The 13203-nt window shown below is 31.3% G+C and overlaps 1 protein-coding gene across 1 annotated transcript in view; it reads right to left on the bottom strand.

Annotated features, from left to right (window-relative positions):
- Positions 1-13203, bottom strand: part of Dh31 (diuretic hormone class 2) — a 35718-nt gene that overhangs the window by 9886 nt on the left and 12629 nt on the right. Inside the window, 4 exon segments of the mRNA XM_018458425.1 lie at positions 12170-12188; positions 12190-12224; positions 12227-12264; positions 12429-12700. Coding sequence (XP_018313927.1) covers positions 12170-12188; positions 12190-12224; positions 12227-12264; positions 12429-12700 — 364 coding nt within the window.

The raw sequence follows: 13203 nt of genomic DNA, 5'->3' as shown, positions 1-13203 counted from the left end.
GCAAAGCATATTATGCATTTCTGTGTATTTGTCGAAACTTCGATAATTTGCGCAAAATGAATTTCGTTGTATTTTAAAGATTTAAACTAGTCCAACAAATGTGCGAATTCACGATCTAATAAAATTATAATTATATTAAATGTTTGCCAGTTGTTATTGTCGATTGTTACCATATTGACACTTCTCTTGTGTATGAGAAGCAGCAACAGCTGGGTAACGAATTTCATTAGCATAACCGCTCTCGCGGAACAGCGATGAATGAATATGCACGATGCCTTGACACTTTCTTGGCTTTGCAACGACCAATCGATTTAAAGTTAATTTATAAAAACAAACAATTTTTTAAATATATAAATTTTCTTGGCTTCAGATTCTGTTATTAGAACACTCGGATTAAAGTCAAAATTTTACGATTCTCTGTACACGAATATCTGCGTTATTGCGATAAATAAACGATACGTTGTGTCACGTACGTCACATCGGGAAAATTAAATTCTCGACGCAAGTATATCGCGGTTATAAGAATGGACGTGAGACCAAACGAGATGAATCCGCCTTTCTGGGGGCTCCTCCAATAACGAGTTTATCACAGTTTTACGAGCGGCTAGATAATCAATACGACCACGCGAACGGGTAATGCATGATTGCTCTTATGAGAATATTTGCCTGATCGGAGACGTCATCTCGTGCGACTAGAAAAAAAATGAGAGAAGCATTTTCTAACGATATTTCATTCCGGTCGCATCTCCAGCTTATCTCGATTTTATGGGATTATCATCGTTGATGAAGTCTTGACTGTGATATATATTCATATTTTTTCCTTGACGCTAACACGCGGAATTTAGATACGTAGGATTTGCGGAGTTATACGGATTTTCGAGGGAACGTGAACTGTTTAAAAATTTATATGTCGCAACATGCGATTAAGTTTGAGAGGTATACATGTTCCTCTTTGAAATTGACGCCCCTAAACCGCGGTTAGAATTTAGCGGATTTACTCCACGTTCTGTGAAGTTCAACATATTACACAGTTGCGTTTCGAATGCGTAATATATTGAGAATTTATTACCGGGTTACAACCCTAACGCTTTAATAATAAAATCTTTCAAACATATGTGTATTATGATTTCATGTGTCTATATGGTGGCTATATCTATGATCTACGAAATTGAAACAGCGGTAGCAATTTTCGTAAATAATAGATCAACTTTTCCAAAAAAAAACTACCATCTCTCTGAATTAATAAATATCAATATAGAGTGAAGGAGTCATTTTATCTAGAGCGATCCCTTGGGAAAATTTACTTAAAGAAAAGTTAAAGTTTTTAAAAGTAACCTTGCAAATGTAAAAGTTAACTTAAAAAATTTTTAAATGATATAAAGTGATCGAAACAATTTTAAAGTATTTGAAAACTTATTAAAAAAAATCTACAGCAATGCTACATTTTCTCGTAAGTAAGATTCATACAGGATAGAATAAAAGGCACAAGAGATTTTTCATTCGTGTTGTTATGAAATAATTTTTTGATGTGGCAAGCCTTTTTATAAGTAAGAAAAGCTTGCTTTGAAATTTAAACATAATTCATATTTTCACAATTGTTATCTTAAAAAAAATTTTATAATTGTTAACTTATGTTTTATAATTTTTATGTTCCTTTAGCTTTAGTTACTTCCAGTTCTTTCTTTAAGTAAATTTTAAAGTTACTTTAAAGAAAAATTTAAAGTGTCCAAATTTACTTATCAAATTTTTTAAGTTTTCTCTAAAATAGAGGTTTTAAGTTTTTTTTTAAGTTTTGTTAAGTAAATTTTCCCAAGGGATGTACATGTATCATTTTTATCGCTTTCGCTCTATTCTCATGTGAAATAAGAAACAACTTCCTGAGTCATCTCGACAAAAAGAAATTCATGATTACGCAAGAAATCCAAATATATGTTCTGTACCCAGATGTGAATCATCGTTTCCATTATGGTACTACATATATCCTTCGTTCGAATTAATGACCGCACATTTTTAATATTTAAACTGCGCAATAAAGTTAAATTCGTTTCTAGCCCATCAGAGTTAATCGTGAAGCAATTTATATTACAGTTAAAATTAATTAATTTTTATAAATCGAGATTTAAATTATAGACAGATAATATAACAACTCTCTCTGAAATATCAAATTTTTAAAATTCAAATAAAAATATTAAACTTTTTAAATTCTTTACTTGAAATGTAGATAAGAATAGCATCTTTTTTGTCAAGGTGGAAATAAATTATTCGATCCTAATCTTCGCTTAGATTGCTTAGAACATTCAATGCTTCAAGTCTTCTTGAAAGTTCGTCAGACTTTAATGGAAAACTGAATGAAATAATTGAATGAAAATGTAGTTGTAATTAAGAGCTGTATTATGTTTATCCCTTCCATCTTTTTATTCGTTTGTCCTTAAAGGGTCTAAAAATATAGGTATACTGATTACAATCCACGAGATTACACAATAGAGTTGATCAATGTCACATGCTAACGATAATACGTATGCTGTTTATTCTCGAATTAATTCTCGACATAGTTCTGACGACGAGATGACATTTTGGAACTTCATAATTCGGATATTGACATTCGACCTCTCATCCACGCGGATGAGATATCCACGCGGAAGTAACTTTCCGTTCGATATACGATTTACACGACGGTACGTGAATCCTAAGAATGCTTGACTTCGTGCTCCACTTAGAGAGATAAACTTAAGAAACACTCGAAGATTCAGTGCACGTCCGACAACCAAGTACTGTTTTTCTTCTTCAGAACCGCAAATATTATTTCAAAAAATTTACGTAGCTAATTCAAGATCTCTTTTTGATCTTTTCAATGCACATCCCGTTATTTTCGATCTTTTATAATATTTGTATTTGCATTAGAAAGATATTATTTTGAGCAACATAAAATATGCGAGGCAAAGAGAGAGTACTTAACTAAAATAAGTTATTCCGTTATTTAAAGTAAAGGGATAATTATATGAAGAATATAATATACTATTTTATACATTGATTGAATATTTAAAAAAAAAGAGAGAAAAAAGGTGTATATAGCGACAAAATTTTCCAGAAAGTTATGAGATTAAAATATGTATTTGCTAACATGGAACCGTAATGCATTTCATGCACGCGCACATGGTAGCAAAATTCCACAACGTGGTGGAATTTCGACAACCCTTCGCTTTGCTAATGCCGAGAGTGAAGGTGCCTTTGTTTCAGGAAAATCCCTTTTCCTGTCGCTCGCCATTGCTGCCATTGTTATCGTGGTTGTCTATTCGCGGTTTAGGTCCCTTTGAGAATTTTGCACGGCGCGAACGATGAGCAAGTCCAATGGATGATGGATTCGTTATAAATTTTTCCGCACGCGCGAATTCAATAAAAAATCATATCAAAGTGAAAAAGAATCTTTTCAGACATTTTTCGACATTTTAAAATGTAACAGTAAAATGTTATTAAACTTGTTAAATTGAACGATATGGGTTTCTGATCTCTTTTAATTGGCCTCTTTCGAATATTGTATTTTACCTTAAAATAGTATAGGATTACAGTCAGTTTTTAATTAGACATAAAATAACTCCGTGATAAATATTAACGGAGAACGATATCAGCGAAATGGGTACATGGCTTATTGATAGTAGAACTTTCATCGCGTATGTCTTTCTTAAAATGATGTATCGTTTCGTTGACATTTATATATTAGCTTATGCATGATACTTGACTGAAATCCGCTGCAAGAATATTATCGTGCATTAAATTGATTCATCGTGGCTTAAATTGATTCATCTCTTTCATAAATTTAATTTAAAAAAGCTTCGACAGCTGAAACAGTCTTTATTTTGACCAACTTTAAGAGATCGACGTAAAAATTATATCGCTTCAATGCTGAAGGCTAGAATAACCATCAGTGCTGTATTATAAAAAAAAATCACATGTTTTAAATTGTAATCAAATCGATAAATTATCAGAATACTAACAAGACATATTTTTTTAAATAGTTAATTAAATACAAGTTTTTAATTATTCCTGTCACGTATAAAATAAATTTTGCTATACAATAGAAATGATAATGCTATTACGTCCTGACAAAACTAAAGCTTGCATGAGAAAATTACTATTCTCGTTGTAATCTTGTGATGATCTAATTTTAAACGCTCAAGGGATTTGGTATACTGAACTGCGCCTGGCTTAGCGGAGATACTATCGTGTCTCCAGATACATATACAGCACACACAGCTGTTGTGCAGATAAAACTGAGTATGGTGCCCATATTCTGTGATAGATACACAGTTTTACGGATTTTATAATAAAATTTCGAGCTTATGGATTTACCCTTTGGCTCAGTATCACTGGACCTGTTGGTACTTTGTTAGACGTACGACTTTTTAAGTAAAACACAGAGTTAGTAGTCGGATCTACATGGATTTAAAAATAAATAAATGAACAAAATGCATTTTCGCTATGTAAATGCATACAAAAAATGATACACTTTATATAACACGTTAACGTGTTTTATATAACACGAATTGTTTTCGAAATTTTCAATGTTTTATTTATCATAGTTGCACTTTATATTTTTACTTTACATTCGAGTTAAGTAATGAGCAGCTTCTCAAAAATTAAACGTTAAATATATTATCTTACTTTACAAACTTCATATCATTCCTTTACTTCAAAAGTAACAACTAAAAAAATTAAATTAATTTTTTTGTTTAGAAAAGGAGAAAAGTTATTTTTCAACTTTCATTTAACAGAAAGTTATCGATTAATTAAATAATATCGGCAAAAAGAATGACGTCATTTTTGTCACTTTCGTTTTACAACCCTTAAAAACCATCGTTTAATTACAATGATTTCGACGATCTATGTGAATTATATATTAAGTCAATTTTAATAATTGATAGGGTAATATTTACTTAACTCATTCATGGTAATAACTCGAAAATTACATTTCTTTAGTTGTATCACTTTTGAAGTAAAGGAGCAATATATCCCCCGCATCATATTTAATACATTATATGTGAGATGATGCACAGAGTTATTATATGAAAAATTTTATTGAAATTTTCTCAGGTATGTAATAAAACTGAGTTATTCGCTGCCTTTGTCTAAAATGTTGCTGCATCGTGTAGCTTATTAGGAGATATTTTTCACGTTTATCGCGTTTATATATATCTTTACGTTTTTTAGCTTTTAATTAATTAAACTGGAATTAAACACGTCGCAGTTTGTAAAATGGTTGACAGTGTCACGGAATACGGTTTCTGCATATTCAATCGTACTTAATTATCCAATTTCCTGACCACATCATGACTACGGTAACACGCAATTTCAAACACTTCCGTAATAATTACCACCAGTTTCGGATTATTATTTTACTTTAGCATCAATAAATAAGGATTTATCTGGAGTTGTTTATCATATTCGAAAACCGCCCTTTTGCTTAAAAAAACAATCTCGCTTTACAATGAGAGACAATTTGTATGTTAATTTTAAAATAAATTTGGTACATATGTCAATTGAATAGATTAAATTTTTGTATTTTAATAACGAAATAACTCGCTTATATTAATTAAAGACATTTTTGTATCATTTTATTTACAAAATGCTAAATAAACAAGAAATATTAATAATATTATTATTATGAAAGAGAGCAATTAACTTATTTCTCTATACCGCATTAAAACTTTTGTTAAAACGCTACTCTACTATTTATCGACGTACGTTCGTTATTTTATTGTTTGTGAAAATAAAAGTGTAACCATTGAATTTCTCAATATATTTTTCTTCGTAGAAATAAACTATAGACGCGCTTGTCTCGCCGTTTTTCACGATACGCGTAAGCCTCGGCTCTCACTGCTCCGACCTCTATTATTAAGAGGCTGCCGTATCTTTTCGATCAAGAAGACAAACTAGGCTCCATGTTTACTTTATGGAAACATTGTCTCGATGGTGTTTTTCTTGGGAAAGCAGCATTTCGACAGTTTCGATTCTCATGTTCATCCCATCCCGAAAACTCTTGTCACATTTCGATGTCTCCCGGCATTGCGTCATGTTATACGCTAGAAAGTCTCGTTGCATTAATTGGAATTCTTGTTGAAAATGGACAAATCAGAATTTTCTAGTTAAATTTATCATAATTCTATTACAATTCTAATGTTGAATTTAATTTAAATTAATTTTAAATGTTATATTACATCTATTATAACTCTAGTTGAGATAATCAGAATTCTGATTGATATGATCAGAATTTTCTAGTTCGTCTATTTCCTAGAAATTTTTCTCAGTGAAGTTATTCATTTTATGATGATAATCTCATTTTACTTTTTAAAACGTGATGACCACGGAATATAAATTTTTTCATTACCCGCATTGAAAAATTTAAGATTTTAACTCGAAAATTGGTTGCGGAGATAAACATCATGGAGATATTTAATTAAAAAAATTTACATTGAAGAAAAATTACGTTCAGAGTAAAGCATCTGTAAACAAAGGAGTGAACCCTGGATAATTTTGATACACGATAGATTGCAGGAAGAACATCGCCATCATTAAAGCGATTATGTATATTCTTATTCAATGCTTGTACCGTCCGCGCTAATATTAAAAGCTACTACTTTTCAGTCTACTGGAATTTCTACGATTACCGCAATAAGAAGAACGACCGAGTTTACCTATAAATCAATGATACTCCGCGCCAGGTGGTTCGCGCTCCAAACGCTTAGTTCTCCGGAGAAGAGTTTTTTTCGTTTCAATAAAGTCACTTTGCTTGCGTTTGACTGAAAAAATGATTAAAGAGATCGGCTTTATGTAGATTCAAGAAAAATTACACGGAGAAGAATAAAAATTGCTTCTTTTGTGAAAATTTAATTATTATTAGGCAAACTTAAAAGTGATATCCATATTTCTAGAAATTATTTCTAGAAATTATTATAATTGAGTGTTATATTTTATCGTATTCTATTTTATTTATTTTATTATTAAATTTATTTTATTATATTTTTTTATATCCTTTAGAATCAAATAAAAATGTCATTAATTCACCTATAGAGAAAAAAAACCTTGACTGTTTACCGAATCGAATGCGAAACAATTATATCGCCATGAGTTTTTTCGATTACCTACAATTATCTCTCGTATAAAGTTCAACCTGTAACGTTGCTGGAAAGCGCGATATGGAAAATTAAATTAACGTATTTTATAAATCAGACACTTCATTCTACTCACACGAATGCGTTTAAAATTGCGTAAATTCTGAAACGAATATGAAATATACATCCTTTTCCTGCGCATATATGTGTGAACACTGAGGATAAATACTTTAAACAGTTTACCACGACGAGAGGATATATCGCGCGCGTCGACGAGATATATCCTCTCGTGGCTTTCATATCGTTGAGCGTGAAAGTTAAAACGTGTTCAGGTTACAGGTAGAACTCGCTACCATCAAGAGTCCATTCATACGAAACTCACAAACGTATCGTCGCAAAATGACATTGCTAGCCATGTCCCGTCGAGCGTTTTGTGTGCAGAGTGTAATTTGCTTTCCGTCAGTTTATACAAATGCCGTTATTCCAAAAAGAGCGTTATCTCGTTTAAATCTAGAAATAGAAATGACTAATACGCTTCGTGTCGTTGTGTAATCCGCTAATCGTAGGCAGACGTAACAATAACAAAATTATCTTAAAGATCAAAGTTTCATTTATCATTTCTATTCTATAGGTCACTTGCTTTTTTCTCTTATTGTTATTTTGCAAAATTTCCCACTGTTAAAATATTCTATAATTTGTATATTTTTAATAAACTTCCTCGAGCGATAATTTTTTAATAATATCAGAGAGAAGTTTTATTCGTATAATTTTATTTTATTTCAAAGCTCTTTCTGTCTCTTTCTCTTTCTCTCTTTAAAACAGGTTGTAATTATTAAAACAGCGTTATTATTAGAGCTGCAAATTATTAGAATCGTAAGAAAGAATTTTTGTTAAGAGATATATTTCGAATGATTTTATTTGTAGAAAGTAATTTTAATTGCGACTATTTCTTGCATTTCTCTCTTGTTAGTTAAATGTCAGGAAAAGTGCGCTCAGACAACATTAGCTTTTTACCGCTGATTCTGGAGCCAATCCTTTCGTCCAACAATTTCCTGCCGACGTGGCGTGGCGCCGTACTCCGAACGCGCCACTGACTATCGTTGTTAATCGTTTTGTAAATACGAACACGTCTCTATCTAAAGTCGATCGTAAAATATTTACCTACCACACGCAAACCATTGTGCGTAAATATTTGATCATCAATTTATAATAACTATCGCAGCAAAATTCAGCCTTTTCAAACTTCGCTCTCCCGATGGGAAGCTCAGCACATTCTTTCAATTATATTGCCTTTCCTCTTTTAAAATTTAATCAAAGCCGTATAAAACACATTTCAATTTACATAGGAAATGTTAAAAATTGTAACATTTATTAATAATATTATAAATTAAAATAAACTGTATCTACAGTATATATTTTATACTTGCGATATATTTTCATGAGAATCATTTCTTCAATTTAATTGGAAATTAATGGATATAACAAGATTTAAATAATACATGTACTACATAAAGTTCAGAAATAATAAATTATATTTAAAAATAATAAAATTTTAGTCATTGTCCATAATTAATTTCAGATATAAAAATGTCATTAACAAATTTTTCGAATATATATATATGTAGCTGTAGAAAATTTCATGAAAAATTTAGGTTTTTTCCAACAAATAAAAGATTATAGAAATGTTAATTAAATTAAAAATATAAAATAACATACAGAATATTTCATATGAATTAAAGTGTGAAATTTGTTAACGGTTAAATAATTCGAATCAAAGCTTTCAGAACACATAATTTCACAATTTTTCTTTCTTTCTTTCATCTTCATTCTGATGAAACTGACTTTCCAATTTGCGGAAGGAACCTTAAGTGTTTTTTGTGTTACCACAAACTCGTAAAAGTTTTGGACGAAAATGCATGAAGTTGCGTGCAACAGGCTTTTACCGCTTATATAAAATATGCACTGTCGTTTCGTTAATTCGTTTTGCTTTTGTAAAATTGGATAACAAATGTAATACTATGTGTATCAAATAGAAAATGGACCGATAAGTTAATATAATTTAAGAGAAACAATCCTATATTCAGTTAAAGCGGATCTTGATGCTTAATAATACTCATAAATTTTTAAATACATTTTTCATTTCTATAAATTGTACTATAAACCAATTTGATTTGTCGAATTTGAAACGCAATCATAAATTAAAGTCGAAATAATATCACATATTAAATTGATCGTCGATTTAATAATGGAAAGAGAGAGAGAGAGATATATTCTAATAAGTATCTTAAAATTGTGTATAGGTATTATTTGAATATTATTAAAACTGTAGGTATATTATTATTAAAACTGAATATTATTAAAATCTACACTAAAAATATAGGATTCTTTCTTTTATTTGACAAATTTATAAATTATTTTGTTTTTCAAGTAGTTTTCTGAATTATTTCTGAAGTAAGCTACTTATTAAGAAACTTTCCAGTGATGCTCATTTTTAAACTAGTAATTACGTGCAATTCAAACGACTGATTAATCGGGCTATTAATCAATCAAGCAATTGAGGAAATTACGAGGATACGCATTGCAGAATAATCTCACTTTGCGTATAATTCCGCTCCCGTTCGCGATAATGTCCGGGGGCTGTAATTAGATATTAATCGATTGCAAATTATCATAATGCGTTCGCTGCGGTTTTGTGTTTTGTATCGAAATACGCATCGGATTTTTTTTTCGCTTGCTAGCAATAGCATTGCGGAATCACGATTGGTTATTGCGGTGCATGTGCCTCATTAGGTGCTTTATCTGTCAACAGTTAATCCTTTTGCTGTTACAAGCTACGCACGTCATGTGCCCTCTCGACTACGATTGTGTTAGAGCATAAAATAAACGTTGATAATGAGCATTTTGTGATGAAAATCCATTCAGGTCGAATTTTATGCATTAATACAAGATGCTTCAGTATATCCTGTATCAATTTCGCGGCAAAAATTTTTCTCATGAATTTTTTTTTTAAATTTCGAGAAAGATCTTGTAACTTAAAAAGTCATATAAATTCTCTCATATTTTGCATTAAATGATAATAAAATTTCTCAACGATTTTGTATTTCACATCTCTCCGAAAGGGAGAAAGTTCATTTAATTTTTAAAAATAAACAATGAATTTTCATTATTTAATTGTATCATAATCCGTAAAAGCTCCTTGGATGAATGGATTTGATGGGATTCAGTTTCATTAAAATGAAGTCTTCTTCTCCCGCACCTTTGTGTGTGTTTTTCTTTTTACCTTTCCGAGGCTTTTAAACAAACGCAATTCGTCGAATTTCGGAGGAATTTACGCAATCGAGTTTGCGAAGTTCCGTGAGAATCATTTAGCGATGTTTTTGTTTAACCTAAATGATTTCTTTGCAATGAAATTATTAGTCTTGCCTCTTGTTCATTGATAAGTATTATCTAAAAAATACTCTTACTTTCACGTATTAAAAACAGCAATCAGTAGATTTTTTTTCTATTTCCACAAAGTATATCTTCTTACTTGCCATGATAAAAGATCTCTAATAAAGCAAACGTAATAATGTTCCCTCAAAGACTAAATAACGAAACGAATTTTTTAAATACGTGTTTATGTTTAATATAATAATTTGATTGTTCTATTTCGTAAAATATTCTATAAATTTCTATAAAATTTTATTTAAGTCCTTTTTTAGAAAATTTGTTTCAATCAATTTCTTTCTCCACATGAAAAAAGTTGTTTTAGTTCCAATTTCAAAATTATAGTAATATATAGTTACGAATTATTCAACTCAAACCATCCACAGTAACGTCAACGAGTTGACAAACTGTGTGGAAAGTTATTACTGTTCAATGTAATTTTCTATAAAATTTTATCTAAGTCCTGAATTTTTTAGAAAATTTGTTTCAATCAATTCCTTTCTCCACATGAATAAAATCGATTTAATTCCAACTTCAAAACTATAATAATATTATATAATCGTGAATTATCCTGTTTATGTTAGAGAATATATACGAGAATTATACGAGGAGATTCTCCAAATATCCGCAATAACTTCTACTGACAAACTGTGCGGGAAGTTATTACTGTTCATCGTAACATGGAGTCTTACTACTGTCTGTAGCAATGCGGGGTCTTACTACTGGGAGACACAGCGCTAGAATTTACTACTGGATAATCATACAAGCACGGAGTTACTCCTCTAACTGTAAGGGTTATGCGCGCAACTTATCATCCGATTTGAAAGATTGCTTTTGCTAACACTGCGTTGCTGCGGCAAAACTAACTTTAGGTATTTTGTAACTAAGAAGTTTTCAAAACAAACTTGAGACAAAGACGAAATTTTGATATATATTCATTTCTCTCTATTTCATTAAAAATGAATTGAAGACATTATATTTTATCGGATTCAAATCCTGGCTGAGGTAATATTTTTCGTAATAAATTAAATTATTCTTTATTATTTATTTCGTAATAAATTAAATCATTTACAGTTCTTAAAATACTTAGATTAGCAAATCAAATTATTAATATCCTTCTAAAATGTTTATTGTCATCGAAATGATTAAATTTGCTTGTTAATTTAATATATGTGATATTACTACTTTGGTAGTTCTATCCATGATTGAATTTTAAGACTGAAAAAAATTTCGGCGCGCGATTTACATAATTGAATACAAATTTACTCTGAAATATTTGAACATTAAGATTCACTTTGATCAAAATTATTTATTTATTTCTCTTCATTGATTTATTCTCGTCGGTCCAATACGAATTATAATCGATTATATGTATTTTACATCTCCTTTTAAAAAGAGACATTACTTTCAGAAGTTACTTAACTTACATTCATTATTTTGTTCACAATTTGTAGATCGTTTATAATTCAGAAATTATTAATACTTTAACATTTTTACATTGCAGAAAGCTGTAATTTTTTTAAAAATCTATATATGACAAAAATTACCGATAACACTTGCGGGACGTTTCTTAAAATGCCGAGATTTATCACGCACAAAAAGGAAAAATGGATACGTATAGAAATGAACGTGTGTACCTTGTCGCTGATGAATGCCAGGTAGCTGACAAAAGCGGGCCTGCCGGAAAATCTTTACGGGGATGGTGGTGTGTCGTCCAGCGACGGTTGATACTCTGTGAAGGCGAACGGTCCGCCGCGCGTTTATATAAGCCCGCGACTTTGCGACTCTCGCACCCCCTCATACCCCATGCATGTCCCCACCCCCAGGACGGTGGTTCCCACCCTGCCGCCGATTCGCCGCCAAAGCATTCTCGTCCAATCAAACGTATCCGTGTACCTCGGTCACAGTGTTCTCTCCTCTTATCCCTGAGGACGACGACGGCCACCCACGAATTCGTATCTCGCCGCGAAATGTCGACGACGAGGTTGTCGCTGGGATTTCTGGGTATGAGTGTATTCTACAGGTGCTTGACCCTGAAAACTTCTGCGCGAGGAGTCGCTCCTTGATGGATTACCTGGCGATTCGCTGGGAAAGCACCGATGGTCCACGTAAAATAGATCTCGTACGAGGACACGATCGATACTTTTTCGCACGCGATATTATGCTCACTGAACGAAAAAAATATCCCTGTACTCGGTACTTTTCGCTTACAAAAAAATATCGCACCGTGTGAAAAGATAACGACGATAATATAATTTATCATTACTCCCAAAATGCGAGCTCTGACATGACACTTTTTTAATATTTTTTAGTAGAGGAGATGGTATTATGCCAATGTATATATCATTAATATTTCCGTTATTAGGTGGAGTATGCTATAGTATTCTATAGTTATTACTTATTTATGGAATTATTGCTTCAGTTACTCGCCGTTACACCGTGACGCTTAATATGCCAATACACAGTAGTCAGCATTTATTTATTACGCATTTTTACTTTCAAGCATTCTGAAACGTTTTTAAGGTACATTTCACCATTTAATGACATACTTGCTCATTCTTCTTAAACTTGAACGTATTATTAGGGTAAACTAGGGTATAACCATAAAGCCAGGAAAAGATGGTAATTTTTTAATTGCTAAATAGCAGCATTTTTGTAGTCATTTTAAAAG

This window comes from Mycetomoellerius zeteki, unplaced genomic scaffold, assembly GCF_001594055.1.
Source record: "Mycetomoellerius zeteki isolate Tzet28-1 unplaced genomic scaffold, Tzet1.0 scaffold73, whole genome shotgun sequence".
Taxonomy (NCBI): domain Eukaryota; kingdom Metazoa; phylum Arthropoda; class Insecta; order Hymenoptera; family Formicidae; genus Mycetomoellerius; species Mycetomoellerius zeteki.
This window is presented reverse-complemented; position numbering and strand designations above follow the sequence as displayed.